Consider the following 21,188-nt stretch of genomic DNA (forward strand, 5'->3'; position numbering starts at 1 on the left):
AAAAAAAAAAACAACAAAAAAAAAACAGTAGCCAACAACACTAAAGCAGTACAGTGCTGAAGAGGATGTGTATGAAAGAGTAGGGGCACCTTTCTGGTGCTGCTGAATTGCCTTGCTTTATAAGAGGCATAATGAGTTTTAAAACGTGCTGTGTCCCGTAAACGATAGGAGTGAGAATAGTTTTAAAGAGCAGAGAGAGGGAGAAAACATCATTGTAATGATCCCACTTTGAGCTTTGCCTAGACTGGTCTCAGCCTCTTACTCCATTTTGAACCAGGTGCAGCTGCATCTTGGCTCTGTACAACCTCTCTGAGCAAATCCTACCATAGTCAGACTCGAAAGCTTGTTATCTCACAACACCAATCTCTTAGCCATTGATTTTAAATGGGATTCATATTCTAAGGGTCTATGAAGATTAAATACCTCCATGTACTAAAAAAAGAGACAAATGAACACTGGGCTTGACGCTCAGCAAATGGAAGTCTGGTTTATTATTAGTCTCTTTTTGGACAAATTATTCCAGTACTCCTTGAGGCAGTCTACAGAAGGACCCAGTTCAAGCACTACTGTAAGCAGGATATATATATATATATATATACTGTATGCATATACATATATCCCAATAAAACCTCACTCTAGCACAGTAGAGTATACATAAAAGCAAAACAAAAATGCTTGGTAGTGAGTTCTGTACATGATGATACACTGCAAAAATTTGAAGTACTCTCTGGGCCAGAAAATAAAGATTAAATTGAGCCTGGTGTGAGAGGATTGTCATTGTATATTGATTTTTTAAAAAAAAATGTCAAAGCCTTATTTTTGTCAGTTTTCAGATCATGCTAAAAACATTTATCATAAAGGCTTTATGGAAAAATAACTTTTCAGTGTTGGGGACAGGATCCAGAACTTTATATGTGCCTGAAAAATGCTTTTTTATTAAGCTAGACATCCAATCTTGGGCTTGGACCTTTATGTTCCCAAGTGGAACCTAAGAAGGGCTAGCAAGGCCAATGACAATCCTTAGTTATTTTTAACTTGTCAAAAGATGAAGGATGGTGAGTGAAACGGGCTGCTTTGGGCACACTGATAATAGAGGGAGCATGCTCCTTAACCAAAAGGTTCACATGAAGCCTATATAGGAGAGAGAGGGCTGGAGAGAGTACAGCTCAGACTTGAACTTTTCTTCCCACCTGGTCACCCCGGAAGGTAACTAAGCCTGCTCCCTACTCAGGATTGCCCAGTTTCTGTTCAACATTGCATCTCTTGATCATTCCCACAAATATAAGTGCCCTCTTTGGGTTGCTATCCCATTTCTTTTATTCAAGGAACTTTAAACATGCTAATATAAGTTTGTTTACTTATATATGGGCTCTACCACTAAACTACCTTCACAAAGGAGCAAACATTGCCTCTACCAGGACTATATCCTAGTACATAATAGGCACTCAGCAAACAGTTTGGAATTAGACTAACTGTTCAGGCATATGCTCTTCACTATAAAGGGCATCTGGCTGCCAAGAAGCCAGAGTGGGGGCTCTAGGAAGTCACTCAAATTCTCTGGGGCTTCACCTTACATCCGTGTAAAATAGAAACCTGTTGTTTCCTCTGTTATAAAAGATGGCTGTAAGTGAAATCTTGAAGGCAAGAAACCTTAGCATTTTGGCATGTAGGCCAGAACCATGTAAGGAAATTCTCAGCCTTCTGGTTTTCACTCACTGGGGATGCTGTATAAATGTAAGATGCTTGTTTGTTTTTTGTTGTTGTTACTGTTGATTAACTTCTCTTTGAAAACCTCTCCCTATGAAAATAGAGAAGTGGAGAATTCTCCTCCAGTCTTTAAAATGATGGCCTGTTGTTTTCAAGGTTATGGCCAGACAACTGTGGAAGGAATGCTTTCCTTGCCTTTGATAAGTACATCAGGGTTTTGTTTTGTTTTGTTTTGAGCCGAGTGCCTCTTTTGCTACACACAAACATTTTATTCTCTCTTACTGGCACTACATGGTACTTGCAACATGTTATTTGGAACATAATCTACATTCCTTACTCAAAATACTGATTTGTAGGATGTAGAGTAGAAAGAAAAATCATATATGCATGAAAAAACCCCACAATAGTGTCTGTTTAATCAGTACCACCTTATTTTATGTTTTGTTTATTCTCATTAACCACGAAGGTTTTTGTAAACTTCAATTTACTCTATTTTTATTGTATGGTTCAAACTATGCTTAAAATTGTATTTTCAAACCATATGTGCCTCTTTCCCAGATTAAATCTCAGTCACACGGGACCTTTTTCCTGTTAGCTTTTTGAAAATAGAATGTTTCAAACATTGTAAAAGTCTTCCATTTCTAGGACTGCTACTCTTCATTTAAAACAAGAAGCCTTTCTTCCAGTTGTTTGCTCTAAATAAAATTAGAATTAAAAGAGCCCATCAAAATAGTCTTTTATACTCATTTGGGATATAGAGTTTGAAAACAATGGAATTTAAGGAAAAATTATCTATAATATTATGACTTAAAGACAACTACTATTAAGTTTTAAACAATGTTTCTTTTACACAATAAAATGAATATTTTTGAACATGTACATCTTTCATTACATTTTGCTGCAATTTCCACTTAGTATGAAAAAAGCTGACTCATGCAATATTTTTACAAATAAATTCAAAGTATTATCTTATAAGAGCTGTATGTTAGTTCAGCTAAGTTGTAAATGAACCATATTTTTCTAGACCATATTTTTCTCTTATTTTACTGTTTGTTGACTAATTCTGTTCTTGTATGACTTCATACATATACATCAGCCTCTTATTTTGACAACTGAATCAAGTAATACTTTAAATTATAAATTCTACATATAAATGATCACCATATATCTTTGCCCAAAGGAGTACTCTAGTTTATATGTGTACTTTCCCTTACCAATGAGTATTCTTGTTAAAAATAGTTCCCTTTGAAATTTGATATCTAATTTTTATTTTATTATATTTACACTCTATTTTTCATATTTTAGCTTTTGTTAGTGGCACTAAATGTTTTCTATGTGGTTATTTGCATACTTTTATTACTTGATGATTTGGATCTTATTGCTTTACACACCACACACACACACACACACACACACACACACACACACACACAGATACACGGACACATCTTAATGTGTTGTAGATATCCTTTATCAGTTTGGTGTTTGTTATTTAATACTTTTAGTATTAAAATGAATCACACAGCTTATTCATGCTTGATTTTTTTCCTTTGCTTCTCAGCTTAGAAAATCTTTTCTCCTCCCTAGATACTTAAAACTTGACTCTTTTGTTTTAAATATATGGTTTTATTAATTTATATTCTACTCTTTAATTCCATTTGAATTTAACTTCTATGTGCATAAAAGATCTAATTTGATTTGTTTCTATGTGGTTTTCAACTGTCCAACATAGTTTACTAAATAGAATTTCCACTTTTTATTTGTTGGGCTACTTTACCAAAAACTAAAAGAACTGAATAGTCATAATATGGTTTTTGGTTTTTGACTATTTGGTTCAATTGATCTATTTGTACTTGCATTAATTGAATTAGTGTGCCATACTTTTCAAACGTACTTAAAAGTTATTAGGTACCCTTGTCTACTGGTTCTTTGTGACAAAGTCTAAAATAATTCTGTTAAATTAGATTAAATTAACATCAATAATAAATTAAGGAAAAGCTACCATCTTTAGATAATTAACTCTTTTTAAAGAGACAGTGTAAGATTTTATTCTCTTCTTTTCTTCTGGGTATATCATGTTTCTTTTATTGAGGTACATATTATACCCTTACAAGTTTTCACTTTTCACTCTAAGATAAATAGCCACTTCCCTGGATTGGCTCACAAGAGAAAAACGAATTAAAAATATTTTAAAAATAAGCTTGAAAAATACCGTATGTCCACAATTAACATCTCTCTGACTTTATGCTTCTCTGATTTAAGATGTGGAAGAGGAAATGCATTTGTAATTCTTTAGCCTCGAAGACACAGAATGATGCCATTGTCCTATATGTCTTTGGATAAGAGAGTTCTCTTTCTGGCCTTTTTTGAGGAATGAAATTGATGATTACATTTCTCCACCGACAGTGTGCATAGCGCCTTCCAGCACTATGGATTAGCCTATCTTCCAGCACTATGGATTAGCCTATCTTCCAGCACTATGGGTTAGCCTATGTAGATGAAGCTTCCAGGTCTATACCAGCTTGATTTTGTTGTATGCTATGCTTCAAGTGTGTGGTGTCTTCAGCAATAGGGTCTTCCTGTCAAGTTCTGGAGGGTAATCAAGAACACTGGCAATGACCTGTAATGGTGGTCTATGGGACCTCATTGGCCAAAAATTCAAAAAGTCATGTTCCACTCCTGGTACTAGGAACTTTATTTGCTAGCGTGTGATATTTAGTGGCTGCCCTGTTGTAGAGTAACTCCACTTTAATAATTTATATAGATGTGCACATTTATTAATTTTAGTAAACATCTACATTAGCAGGTTTACCTTTTTGAGAGGGTTTTACTGTTATTTACTGTTATTTATCTTTCCCCTTATTCTGTCTTCTGCTCTGCCTTCCCACCACCACCCCAATTTAATCCTTCCTGTTCTAGCATTCCCTTTTCACTCTTTTTTAAGTCTTGCATACTTTTGCATGCCATCTCTCTGTCCCTGAAAGCGACCACCCATGATCCCTGACCTCTATGGGCGTTCACACATATCTCAAGACTCAAAGCTAACAACAACAAATTGGAGAGCATACATGATATTTGTATCCAGTTCCATCTGTTTACCTGCAAATTTCATAATTTCATTTTTGTTCATAGCTGAATATCATTCCATTGGTAAACATATCACCTTTGCTATCCATTCATCAGGTGAAGGGCATCTAGGCTCTTCCTATTTCCCAGCTATTGTGAATAGAGTATCAATAGAAACAAATGAGCAAATATTCTGTAGTAGATATGAAGTTCTTTGAACTGGAAATAAAGTGCCCACCACACAACCGAATTCAAGAAGTAGAGGATATGTAGTACAATAAAATTCCAGATTATCAGTTGTAATAGCAGGAAACAGCAATGAATTTAAGATCATAAAATTTAACGACAAATTACACTACAGTTCTCATCATTTAGATTCCTCATTTAGTTACCTATGTATTTATGCATTTATGTGTGTGTGGTATGTTTGTGTGTGAGTATATGTATGTTGGTCCTTTCCATATTCCATTTGGGTCTCAGACATTGTAGTGTCCCATTGAGTACCCATTGTAGTACGCATCGAGACATCTTGCTTGCCCGGATTTCCGGTTTTTAAATTGTACCTGGTAAGTTTATTGCCACATCTTCCTAATAACCTTGGTCACTAAAATTAGTTTGGATTTTGTCGGTGGAATTTATTAATGGTACAATGAGCACAAAGGCCATGATGGTATTAAATTTGTTACACATCAACCACAAAATGGGCAATTCACAGACACAATATGCTAAAATCTGACTCTGGTCAACAGTGTAAAATTGAAGTCGCAAGGTTAGTCTGAAGTTGCCATTTAGTTTAAATGTAGAGGAAGTCTGTGAGCCACGCCCCCCAGGAAGTCCCTGTTGACCTGTGAGACNCCCCCCCCCCCATCCCACACATCTGGGGCTCTCCTCAGCTGCTTTCTGTTCAGCTACCTCTCCTACCCTGTCTCCAGCAGAACGTTCTAGATCTGTGTTTACAGACTCATCATTTTTGTGGAGAATCATACTTCTAAAATTGCCACTAAGACCAGGATGTTCATTTGCTTCCACTAATCTAAGAAATGCATCACTCTGCTTCTTTTCTTCTTTTTAAAGTAAAAACTGACAAGATGATTTTTATATTTATGCCAGAAGAGGACATCGGATCCCATTACAGATGGTTGTGAGCCACCATGTCGTTGCTGGGAATTGAATTTAGGACCTCTGGAAGTGGTCTTAACCTCTGAGCCATTTCTCCAGCCCTTGTAACTCAGCCTCTTATCTAGTAAATTTTACCTTGGCTAGGTTCCTCAAATTTTCTTTTGCCATTGATTAACTAAGTGGTGGTGGAAAGAATGTAGCTTTACATTAGTCTGTATATTGAACGACTTTAGATTGTACTGGAAAGTCATATCCACTGCAAAAGAATAAAGCTTGGACAACAGAAAATTAGAAACCTCTTGAAGGAGAATACAGTTGTAATAATGAAGACTTTGTATGCATGTGGCAGTTACTATGGATGTAATATATTTGCACAAAATTTAGTTACAGCAGGTACAAGTGACTCCTGCTTGCAATCTCAGCACTTAGTAGGTGAGGTCTGAGTACCTCCATGAGTGTGAAGTCAGTCCCACCTGTAGAATGAGTTCTAACAAAGCACAAGAAGTCCCTCAAAATCCGGTTCATAATCCTGTCTTCCAAATGTTGTATATATTTGTAAATATTTTGTTTAAATATACTGTGTAAAGGAGACGAGAGGAATTAGCTTGCCTTATTTGCACTGAGAATATGGAAGTCAGATGTACTTAGAGCTTTTCCTTTGAGAAGTCCTTTAATGGGCATCCAGAAAGTTTGTGTGGGTTTGTTGGTTTGAAGCAAAGTCCCACCTACCATACTGACCCACTGAGAAATTAAGAAACAAACTGAGTGGCTTTGTACCTGCCCATTGCCAGTCTGAACTTCACCTTTGAAAAGCATAGGGGAGAGCTTTTGATGAAAGAAAGTCAAATTTTAGAACCAGCAATGAATAAGACACACTTTTTGTATGTGTTACTTACGAAAATAAATTAACAGCAACAATTTAAACACTACCCTGTTTTAAAATTCTAAATACTGCGCTTATGATCAATTTCAAAAAGCATCTCAGTGGGAGAAGGGAGTGAAAATTGATCCATTTCTTGATTTGTCTATATTCACAGAGGAAGTCAGAAGCATGTAGCAATTTTAAAAAATGAATTACATTTTTAAAAAATTTGTGATTAACAAAGGCACAGCATTCACAGCTTCTGTCAATTCAGTATTTTTAGATTCTATTCGTAACTGTGATCTTGTACTATTTGTCTTTCTGTGCCTGTATTATTTCATTTAACATAATATCTGTCCTTTAGGTTCATCCCTATTGTCGAAAATAGATAACATTTTCGTTAAGTTTGAATGGTATTCAATTACATGTATATTTCAGGTTTTGTTTTAAATCATTAATAATTAGCACATATTGTACAAAATGGGTTTATTATACTATTTTCTTACATGTAGAATACATTTTGAACGTATTTGCCCCATAAACCATTTTGTCTTCCCTTCTTCTGGTCTTTTTTCTCAGTTAGTTCATTTCTGTGTCTTTGTTTGTTTGTCTTAAAATCAAGATCCCTCATGTGACGTGTAACATGTCTAGATCACACGTTCTTCATCCATCATTCATCCAGTCTTGTACACTAATGTTGATTTCTTATCTTTTCTATTGTAAATAGTGTTACACTAAACAGGGGAGCACAGACTCTTCAACATAATGACCTCATTTGGATACACGTCCAGTCATTCTATTGCTGAGTCATACCATTTTAATTTTTTTTTTTATTTCGTGAGGAACCACCTTCCTGTTTTCCATAATCACTTTACTAATTTGCATTCCCACTCGTAGTGTACATGTGTTCTCTTTCTCCACACCCTTACAATACTCAACTTTCATATTTTTGGTGAGAGTCACTTGAACAGGTGTGGTTTCAATTTGCATTTCTCCAATGATGAACTATGCTGAATTTTTTTCATACTCTTTTTTTTTTTTTTTTGCCCATTTTGTATGTATTCTTTTGTGAAAAATCTGTTCAGGTCCTTTGCCCATTTTCAGACAATTTGTTTTCTTACTGAGTTTTTTTCCCCAAATTTTTGATATTTTGGATCCTAAGGCTTATCAAGTTGATGGGTTGCAAATGCTTTTTCCCATTCAGCAGGTATGCTTCTAACTCTGCTGACTAGTTCCCTGCCTGTGAATGATTATCTTATTTTGATGTATTTTTTTGTTTTGTTTTGTTTTTTGTTTTGTTTTGTTCGAGACAGGGTTTCTCTGTGATGTCCTGGCTATCCTGGAACTCACTTTGTAGACCAGGCTGGCCTCGAACTCCGAAATCCGCCTGTCTCTGCCTCCCGAGTGCTGGGATTAAGGCGTGAGCCACCACGCCCGGCTTGATGTAATTTTTATTTCTACTTTAATCACACACATTTTTGAGAGAATATCTAAAAACTATTCTCTTATTCTGAGTAATGTTTACTTGTTCGGAGTAGTTAGGTTAATTTTACTTTACTATTAAAAACTTATTATTTTGTTTTGACTTATTTCCTTGGAGTGTATGATAATAAGTAAGGTTATTTGGTCAAGATATGTATGGTTTTATGGCTTTTATTAACACTTATTCCTTTTTCCTATAACAGTGATTTCCTACAGACAGAGCATATATGTGGTTTTAAAAAGCATATAATATGGTTAAAAGTAGTTGATGCTCTTCCAGAGGATCTGAGTTTGGTTCTCAGCATCCATATCAGGTGCCTCACAAATGCCATGATCTTAGGGATGCAATCTGAATTGTTCTGCTTTAGATCTCTCCCATCCATGACATATTATTATGAATATTGACTATGGAGGATGGTTGATTAGTAAGTTATGTGACTGAAAACAGAAGTCACACACTTCTGGTTTATTTGAGAGAAAGGTTTGTTCATTCAGAATTCAAGGCCTTGGGGTGGGGAAATTGTTAATATCAGATACCTTAATCATGAGAAAATGTATGTGCCATTGACATCAGCTTGTTTGGAGACTGAAGAAGGTAAGAGCTTTTGAAGTGGTACTCAGGTTCCTGCTGTTTAACCGAAAGTAAGATAAGATCAGATTCGTTAGGAGACAATTTTCAAAACATACTCATTTATTTTGACTAAATGAAGCTGAATGATGGTAAAGAAGCATACCCATTGTGTATTTTAGGGGCTCATTTCTTTAGAATCTGGAAGAGAGCTTGCTTACCATTTTGCTTAAATTATTGAGATTTTATTTTGTGTGTTTTTGCATGTACACATGTATATGTGTATATATGTATATAAGTGCTTATAGGTATGTGTACATGTGTGTATGGAAGCCAGAGAACTTCAGGTGCTAGTCCTCAGGAGTTGTCCATTGTAACTTTTTGAAATGGGTACTCTCATTTTTCTGGCTGGCCAGTGAACCCCAGGGATCTGCCTGCTTCTGCCACTTCAGTGTTGGAACTAGGAGTGCATAGTGTCATGTTTAGAATGGGTTCAGGGGATTAAACTCAGGGCTTCCTGCCTGTATGCAAACACTTTAGCAACTGAGTTATCTCCCAAGCTCTATTGTTGAGATTTTAAACACTGTTTTTTTTTTTTTTTTCCTGTATCATCAACCTTAAAGTTACTGTGAATTATTCACATTAATTGCTTCCCAAAGGGAAAACTAGAACTAAGGGCCCCACTTCCATCTCCATTTTTCTGGATAGTTTTCAGAAATTCCCTTGAAACATGTTTCAAGTTCCCATGGTGAAAAACAGAAATCAAAGCTCTTGTCTTGTTCCTTGTTGAGTACTTACTAAAATAAGTGTGCTTTAAGGTAGACAGACGTCAATGACTTAAAAATAAGATCTCACCAGTAAAATAGTTTATTCAGCATATTACATATAAACATATAACATGTTATTTTACACATGATTCGAATACTTTTTGGTAAATCTATGTTACAAAAATAAAACATTTGCTTTGTGATCACACGAACATTTAAATTGGCCTTTTGTTCAATTTCCCAAGTCAAATGAACCCGATTAGAGTGTTTTAAATGTCTTTTGTAGTTCGTTAGGTAATTAGTGCTGATGGGTATTGACTAAAGGCATAACAATTTAATTCAAATATTTAAAGGCTTTTTAATTCTAAAGGGACTTAATGCCAATGTAAGCAATGAACTAAGCATAGCCTTCTCTTTGTAAGATTTTAGTATCATCTACTCTTTTAAGTTTAAACACAGCGATTTAAACAGACTTTAATATATTTCCTAACCAAGGATACCTATTGATCAAATTCCGTGCCTAAGAACAACAGAAAATATATTAAATGGGATCATGATAATTTATTTATATTCAAATTCAAAATTTGTTTGAAAATTCAGCATAAAGGTCACTTTATATTTTTGTTAGGGAAGTATTTATTAAGAAAATTACGAGAGGTTGGAGAGATGGCTCAGTGATTAAGACCCCTGGCTGTACTTCCAGAGGAGCTGATCTTGCTTCCCAGAACCCACACAATGACTCACAACTGTTTGTAGCTTCAGTTTCAGGGGAGCCAATGCCCTCTTTTGGCCTCCATGGGCACTGCACACACATAATTCACAGACATAAATGCAGGCACAGAGATCAAACACATAAAATAAAAATAAAATAAATCTTTATCAAAAGGAAAGCAATGAAAAAAATTTTCAGTACATTGATCACCAGGGAAATGAAACTCAAAGTGACTAGATTATTCCATCACTCCACTAAAAATAAATGAGTAAACAACAAATAAGTAATAAAAGCTACTATCAAAGAAAGTAAAGATAACAAGTACAAATGAGGATTGGGAAAGGGGAAACATTACACATTATTTACAAAAATGTAAATAGGGCAATCATTTGGAAATATGGAATATTCCATGTTCAATATGAAGAACAACATAGAAGATCCTCAAACAGACCAGAACTACCACATTATTCAGTTATCCACTCCTGAGTATGCACCCAAAGAAAATGAAACCAGTATGTTGGAGAGATATTTGAACTCTCAGATTCATTGCAACAGTACTTACAAAAGCCAAGAAATGGAAATAGCAAGAGGATCCATCAATTGAGGAGCGAGCACAGAAAAGGGAGACATAAACAGAATGGAAGTCTGTTCAACCGTAGAGAGAATGAAATCCTGTCATTTGCAAAAATGTAGACATAACTAGAAGTCATTATGCTAAGTGAAATAAGGCAGACACGGAAAGTCATGTACCACATGTTTTCACTCATATGTGGAGTTTAAGAAAATCGTTCCCATGGAGATTGAGAGAGTAGTGTGGCTGGAGAAAGTAGCAGAGGTGTAGGGTAGGGAGTTGCCGAGCAGTGGGCACTAAGTATTCTGCTTTGCTTTCTGTTGTGATAAACACAGTAACTTAAAGCAACTTGGGGGAGGAAAGGATTATTTCATTTTCCAGCTTCAAGTTCATTATTGAGGGAAGTCAGAACAAGAGTTCAAGGCAGAGAGAGGCAGGAAGTAAAGCAGAAACCATAAAGGAATGCTGCTCACTGGCTTGTTCCCCATGGCTTGCTCAGCTTGCTTTTCAAATATAATCCATACAGGGGATGGGACACCAGCAGAGAGCTGGGCTCTTCCACATCAATCGTTAACCAAGAAAATGCCCACACAGATCTGCCTACAGGCCAGTGTGATAGAGTCATTTTCATAATTGAGGTTTCCTCTTCTCAAATGACTAGCTTGTATTAAGTTGACAAGAAACTAACCAGCACAGTGAAGTAGGAACAAAAATGTCTGATTTGCTTATGCACAGTCAGATGATAGATAATAATAATGGGTGGTACAAAACCAAACAAACACAACCACAGGTGCAGCACTTGGAAGAACTGGCCCCACACGTTGCCAGCACAGGCAGCACAGTAGAGCTGGACCTGGTAGTGGGGCATGGGTGAGCCAACTCTGAGGGCATGAGAGCAGGAAAGCTGCCAGTGCCCTTGCCTGGGCAAGGCAGGAGGGCTAATCCTGGTGACCTAGCACAGGATTACTGGTGGACTGACCTACATAGCTTCCACCTAGGTTCAGATCCAGGTTCGGGATTAAGGGCACACATTACCACACCTGAATGCAGATCCCTCTTCTATTACACATTTTCACACATTTTAAGTGTGAGTGTGTTCCCTGCATGTATGTATGTGCACCATGCACTTATTTGGTGTTCATGGTGGTTAAAAAAGGACCATTAGGTTCCCTGGAACTGGAGTCACAGATGGTTGTGAACTACTGTGTAAGTGTTGGGAATTGAAGGTAGGTTGTCTGCTAGAGTAATAAGTGTTTTTAACCTTTCAGCCATCTTTCTAGCCCCATAGTAACTACCACCCTATTCTGTATTTCTTTGAGGTCAACACTTTAACATCTTCATGTTAGATACTTTTTTTTTCTATGCCAGAAATATTTGACATCCTATCCTCCAGTTTTATTTATATTGTTGTAACTAGCAGAATTTAATTATTTCGAAGGCTGGATAGCATTCAATGCTACAGTACTCCTTGTTAAAATTCAATTACCATTACTACTATACTGCAATGTTATACCATGGTAGAGTAATAGTATATTACTATTTATTATAATAGTAATATAAGAATAATTATATTTCATAGCATGATATACTTACTTTAATAATTTATACTATCAGTATTACTGTTAATTTAATCGGGTCTTATTTCAGTCAACTGCATTTAGCTTAAGATGCTGTATACTTAAAAAAACAGTAAGAGTCTAGTTTGTTAAAGGTGTTTTATAATTTATGATTTTTTTGTCAGTGATGCAGGTCTATAGCTTTTTTTTGTCTAGTCTTTCTACTAGACAAATACTTAGGTATATTAATCTACCTTACGTTAAAGAAAAAATATCACTGGAAACTGTAATTGGGCTGAAATAATATGCAAGCAAATTAAACCCGATGGCTTTGTTTCCTGCGACTGCCAGGAAGCTGTCCATGTCTATCCAGTGTATGTAACTTTTTTTGTGTAATCTTTTTAGATAAAAGTAAGATCGAGTTTAGAGCATTCATTGTTCTTTTGAAAACTATTAGTAATGGACATGTACTCTTTCACAGGTATCAAGGTTACATCTATACATATCGAGTGTCCCAGACAGAAACAGGTTCTTGGAGTGCTGAGGTACAGCTCTTTTATTTGTCTTTACTTCTCTGGGTATAAGAAAAGTGCTTGAAATCTAGGTTGGTTTAAAAAAGAGCAGTCATACCATACACTACCAAAATATTTAAATCACTAATGCTCAATTCTATAGTCATTGATGGTTCATTTAGAAGCCTTTAGAAAAGTATGGTTCCAGACTTATTTAGCCACCATTGTGTGAGGTATGATCATTTTGGGAAAATGAAAAAACTTGAAGGACCATGTGTAACTTAATAATAATAATAATACAAACCTAAAAAACTAAAAAAAAAAAAAAAAAAAAAAAAAAAAAAAAAAAAAAAAGAAAAGAAAGAAACCATATACTAAATGATACTGATGCACAGATTGGGTCTGTTTTGGATAAAGCAAACTAGGATTTCTATTTCCTACTAGTCACTAGCACCCTTTTGGAGCTCTAACAGGGAATTATACTACAGCGTGAAATCCTGGGCCATGTCAAATGCATCCAGACTTCATGTGTATTTCTTCCTTATAGTCACTTTTGATGGAAGCAATTTGTAAAATGGGTCTACAAACATTTATTAAGAGGACTCATTTCAAGGAGTTATAAGGCAATACAACTAAAGCTCTTAGCTGGAGAGTCTGACATACAGTGAACATCCAAAAATGTGAACTACTGAAAACTTCTCAGCAGTATGATTGTGTGTCATCTGGTGTAAACTTACCAGGCACAAGAATTTGAACAGAGGCATTTTCAAACATCCAGGCGATTGCTGCTGCTCTGAGTGCATAGGCAAGGTTTTCAAAAGAGCCATAAAAGAGCCTCTGGATAATTGGAATAGAGAAGAGGGAAAATTGTAGTTTTTATTTAATAAAAATCTTCTTTGAGAATTTCAAATATATATACACAATGAATTCCTATCTGCTATTGTAGTGGTTTAAAAGGATGTTTTATAGAATCAAGCTCTCCTCCATCTTGGAACTCCCTAGGAAAGGGGTTTAAGAAGAAGAGGAGGAGGTGAGTGGGTGTACTTCTGGGTACCAATATTGGCTTCACTGGGTAAGAACCCTTTAGTTTTCCTTATGAACTAGGACTTTGAATAACATTTATTCAGAATGAAGGTTTCTTATGGCTTTGAAATATTTGTACACCACTGTGTCAGTCCAAGAAATTATTGAACTATTTCTAGAGAGCAGGGTGGTATAGAGCAACCCATTTTATGAATCAATTCATGCTTCTACAGCTGTGGTTTTCAAACTCTAGGCTTTAGTTGGTTTCTGACCTTATACTAGTTTATCCTGATAGTGGAAATGCTTCACAATGATCTTTTGAAAGCATAGATGTCAATATCAATTTCTATTAGTAACTAAATAAATCTGTGCATTTAAAGAATAATAAAGTCTAGACAAAAGTTTTAAGAATGTCTTACAAATTTGTCAGTAAAAAGCAAAGTATAAATTACAAGCATTTGAATTACCAAAACAAATTAGAATATATTCAACTACACTATTATCTTATTAATTGGTTAATATTATTTTTAAGTTTTATTTTTAACTTTCAGGTTTGTAAAAAATAGATGAAGGATGAAACGCAGGGTCTCATGCATTTTAGACAATTGTTATACCATTGAATAATATTACTAAATACTTTTCCTTTTTATTGCCATATATTCGCTGTACAGTTAATGCACTTCATAAGACAAGTTTATAATATCTTTTGATTATGTTCCTTCATGAAATACTATATCCCTTTGTGGCCATGTTGTTATTTTGTGTCAGGATACTATCCAAGGGAAAATCAGTACCAATTCTAATGAAAACTATACTTCTTAAACAAATCTATCACTTTAAATAAATAAGCAATTTGACTTATCATGAAGAATAGTTATGTATAGCTGATACATATGAATTTGTTCATGGGTTGTCTATATTTAATCTTTTCCCCCCTCAAGAAACAGCCTTCAGATGAGCAATAGAAAATTTTAATGGAGAGCCTTTGATTTTTTTTTTACTTAAAAAATTAGTTCTTTGAGAATTTTGTACAATATGTTTTGATCATATTTTACCTTTGTCCTCTAACTCCTCCCAGATCTACCCTTCCCTTTCTATTCACCCACCTTTGTATACTCCAGTTTATTCCTAAGTCTGTCAATGCAGTTTGTGATACCCAAATATTCTTGGATGTGCGGCCTTTTACTGAAGCACGGTTTACTTACCAGGGGCTATTCTCTTAAAGAAAACTGGCTCTTTTCCTGGTAGCTATTAATTGCCAATAGTTCCTTGGCTAAAGGTGGGACTCTGCATACTTCCTCTCTCCATGTTGAACTTTGGCCCAGCTTAGGCTTGCACAAGTCTTGTGTATGCTGTTATAACCACCATGAATTCATACGTGAAGCCGCCCTGTTGTATCTGGAAGACCCTGTTTCCTTGGAGCCACACACCACCTTTAGCCCTTACACTCTTCAGCCCTCTTCCTCAATGATGCCTAAGCCTTGGGAGGAAGGGATAGGATATGAACTCTTAGACACATTTTGTCTTTATTTAATATTGTAATTATGTGCACCACAAGTGCAGGCATTTCACATTTCCCCAAATGTGAAAGAGGGAAAAACATCTTTGTTTTATGAAATGTGTATAACATTTTTTTCTGTCTACAACATTTGCCTTCTTGTTAAGGTGAATATTAAACTAGTTCATATTCTCAGAACTTATGCTACCTGACTGGAAGAAATTTCCACAGAATGAATTTCAGACCAGCTGTGATTCAAAACATTTTCATGGATAACTAAGAGGTGCCAGAATGAGAAATACACAAATGTGAACAAGAAATGAATTCACTGACAGGATAGTGTTGTCAGTGGTGATTTTTTTATGTGATAAATGTCTTTCCAAAATTTGGTAAGTGGTACTGTTTAGGAAAAAAAAAATTTTGTTTGCTACACTGTAAGAAAAAGTCATATCAGTGACTTTCTATCCTCTGTGCATAGACCATTTGAAAGCTAAGTAAGTCTTAGATAGATGTTACATTGAACCTTGAATCTATGAATTATACAAGACAAATAAGAATTTTTTTTTCACTTTAGGTAGAACACTGCTGAGGATATTAACATAGTCCTTGGAGACTAAATTTATGATGAATTGTTGATTATCATTTATAAATGTATAGGTTGTCAGCAGCACATTATCAAAATCATACTGCCAATTCTGTGCCTTTGAGCCTTTCTGCATAGTTGGTCACTAGGAGATCCTTAGCTAGTAAGCAAATTACTTATTGGCCTAAGCCAAGCATCATAAATTAGGTAAAGAAACACTGCATTTCAAGTTCAAATTCCTTCTATTATATCCAGTGCTATTAGTCTTCTCTGTCAGCGTAGATAATCAAGTGTTAACTATTAGTCCCTGTAAAAATGATGCCTTTGTTGAAAATGCTTTTATAAACCACAAAAATTTAGTCTAAATGAAGTTTGGTTTTTAAATGGTTCCACTCTTGGAAAATATGTATGCCTTTCCTCTGGCTGGTGACCTCAGCTTCACTAGAAACTTCTTGGTCTATTCCTAGTCTGAAAGGAATGCAGAGACAATTCTGTTGCTTCTGATCATCTGCGTGACCACACACCTGCTTATGAATGTACTTTATATAAGATGATTAGTTTACGTGTTTGTCTGTGGAATGAAAACAATGGAAAGAGTGTATATGTATCTACTAATCTGAGAGGAAATAGTGAAGGCAAGAGATGGGAAAGTGTTTGGAAAGATCAAGAAATGCCCCAAGAAAGACCTAAGGTAGTATTTTGTATTCACTGCGTGCCTTTGTAGTTTGAGAGGTCTTCCTTGGAGCAAAAGAGCTACTCACAAACATGGCTTCTGCAAGAATGGCCCTGCTAATTTTAGATGAGACCTCAACAGAAATTTAGGAAGGTCTTCTGATCCTATGGATAGAGGTGGGTGGGAGACTGTTTCTGTCTTTGAGAGTGTACAGGTGGGCACTAATTTACAGAGAACAAGAACATGATTTGTACTGGAAAAGTCCTTGCTTCAAAGTAGGCAATGACTGAGAATAGCTTTGGACAGTCTGTTATCTCTAACTTATGGTCTAGTTGACAGAAGTCTGTGTGCCAGGCTTCATGTTTTCTCATTAAATGCTAAATCCCAAGCAGTTCCCATCTCAAAAACCTTCCAGATGGAATATCTGAAAAACAACTTTCTAAAAAATATAATAACATAGAAAGAAAAAAAAAAACCCAAGAGTAGTTATTGTTCAGTTGCTCATAGCAATACTATTTTATTTTATGTAAAATGACAGTTTGGCAATGGTGTCTAAAGCTTGTCTCAAAAGCTTTGTGGGGAGTGTTGATTTCAGGCAGTGTCTTTGTGAGAGTACAGATGTCAGGGAAAGAACACACTCCTGGCAGTCACCTGCAAATGTGATCTTTTTAAAAACTAACAAATATATAAGTAAAGGTGACCTTCTATAGCCTTTCATTTTCATGTCATAGAGGAAACCTTGTCACGGTGTAGCACTGACAGTGAGAACAATTGGGGAAAGGAAGTCAAAATTTACATGAAGGATGAGTTAGTATGGCTTATGATGTAGAAAAGTATATGTGATGGCCAGCCGTGCATTTACATGTGTCATAACAGTCAGTTTTTAATTTTCTCTGTAGTATTTTATATTGTGAAATGATGATAGGCGATAGGTTGTTAGTTGTTGTTTTGGTTGCTCGGGCTTTTTATTAATGACCTGTACTGTAGGATCTGTGCTTTTTTTTTTTTTTTTTGTATGTTTAACTGCATTCCATTTTGTTACTGAATTCATTGTGGGTAATGGCCTGTACACCCTTAGAGGTTCGGGATGTATGATGGGTAGCAGTCAAGAAGGGCAGGACTGTGAGCAAGAGCTTGTAAGGACTAATACTACCCTTGGGAGAGCTGAGATGACAGCTCATTAGCTCCTCTTGCAGGGAAATGCAGCCAAGCAAAGGAAGCTCTTCTGGATGTTGTTTTGCTTTCTTCCTTATGTTTTCAAATATTTGAGCAAGTTGCACAAATGTTACCTCTCAGCATCCTTCTCACATCTTATAGGTCTTTTTATTTTTTTTTTTAAGCATTAAGAGGCAAATAAATAATGGTTTTGGTCTTTTATTTTCCAGACAGCACCTGGGGTACATAAAAGATATTTCCGGAAAGTAAAAAATCTCATTTCAGCGTTTCAGAAGCCAGATCAAGGCATCGTGACACCTCTGCAGTATCCAGTTGAAAAGTCCTCTGCCAGGGGCCCACAAGCTCCCACAGGTGTGCTGCCCAGTTTTGAAAGTATTGCAGAATTTCGGGTTGGGGGGCGGGGCATGTGGGTCAACCTATTCATACCCACGTCATAAACAGGAAGACTTATTATAAGAAAAACGCAACAAGGAGAGAGCTGGAGCCAGCCAATCAGGTGAGAGGTAATGACACAAAGGGGCCATAAGATGCTCTAACACTTACCTTTTTCATAAAACCGTAGAACTATGGAAAGTATGATTCTGGAATATTTTAATCTCTTTATTTCTAGCTTATTGCCCCTCTTCCCCTTTGTAGACAGTAAATACCACTTTGCTTCAGTAACCCACGCATGTACAATTTGAAAGATGGCACGGCAAGGTTAGAGCTAGCTTAGTTCCTGTGATTCTGACTCCTGGACTGATGACCTTTGAATGAATGAATGAAATTTTTACTGTAGCAAAGGAATTGAAATTAGCAAACTTGGCTGTTTTACCAGCATGCATGATTCTCCTGAGCAAAGGTCTTTTTAGTGAGTTGTTGAGCTCAGGAGTGAACACGCCAGCCAGCTGATGTCTCTGTTGTTCTTTTATGAAAAAGGGTTAGTATTTTGTTTTAAGTGAGAAGATTTGCCATGATTGATGCAGTTAATATTTATGATAAAATGAGTTCTTATAATTTTGAGGACAAGAACCAGGCTTAGGCATAAGCTGATAATTAGACTCAAATGTGAATTAAATTAACGAATAGCCAGCCTTTGAAATAGAAATATAGATAGAACTCTAATTTAGAAGGCAACTAACTTTCCTTTCTGTCCAGTAGTCTATTCTTTTGGCTGAATTTTAAATAAAAGCTGCATGAGGCGTAGCATTAGGTTCAATATTACAAATTTGAGTTAAACTATTATTTTAATACTGAACGACTTTGTCCTGATGTTTGCTATTCTTTTTCTTTAGGGAGAAGAGATTCTGATATCTGTCTGAATGCACCATGAAGAAGAGTAACTCTCTCTGTACTCTATTTTCAATAATTTAAGTATGTGCCAAGTCTTGTATATTGTAGATAGTACAGTTCAGCGAGCTGCAAATGCCTTTTAAGCATGACTCTATTCCTGTAATAGCATCTCGCCTGATGTCAAAGCTGCAAGTGGACGTGGTAGATAACAAGTGCTTTAAAGTGCGGATTGGAAAACAGAATCCCTTAGGGTATTTTTAGTTGCCGTATTTACAAATGAGAAACAATTTAAAAGCACAATGAAGACTTTACACAAGATTAATGTTGATTCTTGCCAAATGTAAATAAAAATGATCTCTTTTTTGGGTTAAAAGCGGCATTTTTTTTTTGTGACTTATTTCATAGCTATTGATTTGCAAGCGTCTTGCTTGACTTCATGGTACCAAGGTGGTTGGTGTACAGATATAATAGCTGTGGTGCCCAAGGCTTCTTTTGGGATTTATGAAGGTGTGTGCTCAAAGAAGTACTAGATAAAGAGAAAAGACTATTTGTTTAAACTTGAAATCGACCTTCTTGCTTAGAGTTCTTCTGCTAAGACAGTTAAATCTTTGGTCTAGTGGGGTGTAGTAAGGCATACTTTTCATTCCAGCACTAGAGAGATGGAAGTGGGGCCATCAGGAGTTTAGTATCATTTGGCTACAGGACACCCTTCTTCAAAAACAAAATAAGCCTGCAGAGCAAACTGGAATTTACAAGCCTATATTTTAAGAAGGCTTTAAATGTTTATTGTACTTGATGCTACAGGTTTTGAAATTATGTTAGAGAGCTGATGAAATGATGCAATGAATTTTTGTTTTTCATATATCTGTGCCCCAGTCGTTTCGACTGCAAGCAGAAATGTATTTGGAAGGGACCTCCTGTGGCTGCATCTCATGATCAACTGATCTGTAATTAGACAACCCCACAAAAGCTTGTGATTTCATTAATTTTCAGCGATTCTGAGTCATGTGAAGCTGAAGTAAGAGTTGAATTGTAGGCAGTGTTGTCTTCTCACATTTATATTTCCATGGCTTTTGTGATTGGTAGTATGCCAAGTTGCTTCAGGGCTCACAGAATTCATTCACTCAAAGAGCATAATAGGGCACTGGGGGCACAGAAGTAGAAACACCTGTTTCATGCCTTCAGGCGGTGCACTGCCCTTTTGGACAGGAAAACAGTAAGGTAAAAACAATGAAAAGAAAACTTTAGAGACAACGGAGGCTTTAAAAGTTGATACATATGTAAGTGAAGTTCCCAATATGTAGGTACATTTGTATTTAGTGGTAGGCTGAGTCAGCATAAATACTCTGGTCCAAAATCCATAGGAAAACTAATACATTAGAACTCTGAGTGGTCCCTGAATCTTGTGAGCTTGGTTAAGAATGCATGAACTGCTAAGAGACAGGGCTAGTTATGCATCTGGAGCATTTGACATGGATGCTTTGAGCATGCCGAGATGGAGTATGGTGACAGTGACTCACTGGGGACAACTTGCTATTTGTTGAAATAACAGCATCATTAACTTGCATATAAGTTAAGTAGTTTACTTTTAAGATAAAACAAAATACATACGTTTAAATACTTTATTTAACTATAGGATGTCATGTAGTCCAGGCTGATCTCCAGCTTGCTGTGTACTTAGGGATGACCTTCAAGTTGGGATCCTTCTGTTTTCACTTCCTGAATGCTTATATTATAGGCGTGTGTACAAATACCTGATGATTTGTACAGCACCATGGCTTTAACCCAGGAATTTGTGCATGCTGGACAAGCACTCTACCAGCCAAATTACATCCTCAGTACCTAAAACTATCTTTAAAATCCTTTAGTTTGAATTTAGATTTTAGTGTGTGCTTTAACTCTCTGAAATCTGTTCATTCCTGAATAACTAAATATATGAGTGGCATTTAAGTGTTCCTTTATAAAACTCTGTTCTGAAAATGCATTAGTGGCCTTCACCTTTAAATAAAGTAATTGAAAATTTTATTTACCGAGTTTGTTT

General features: G+C 35.9%; 1 protein-coding gene across 1 annotated transcript; it reads left to right on the forward strand.

Annotated features, from left to right (window-relative positions):
* Positions 1–1,708: 1,708 nt before the first annotated feature.
* On the forward strand, positions 1,709–19,511 carry Sh2d1a (SH2 domain containing 1A). The gene is made up of 4 exons (XM_021153956.1): positions 1,709–1,734; positions 12,892–12,955; positions 18,085–18,226; positions 19,150–19,511. Coding segments are annotated over exons 1-4 (246 nt in total). The 5' UTR covers positions 1,709–1,732; the 3' UTR covers positions 19,188–19,511.
* Positions 19,512–21,188: the final 1,677 nt, after the last annotated feature.

Source organism: Mus caroli, chromosome X (assembly GCF_900094665.2).
Source record: "Mus caroli chromosome X, CAROLI_EIJ_v1.1, whole genome shotgun sequence".
NCBI lineage: Eukaryota > Metazoa > Chordata > Mammalia > Rodentia > Muridae > Mus > Mus caroli.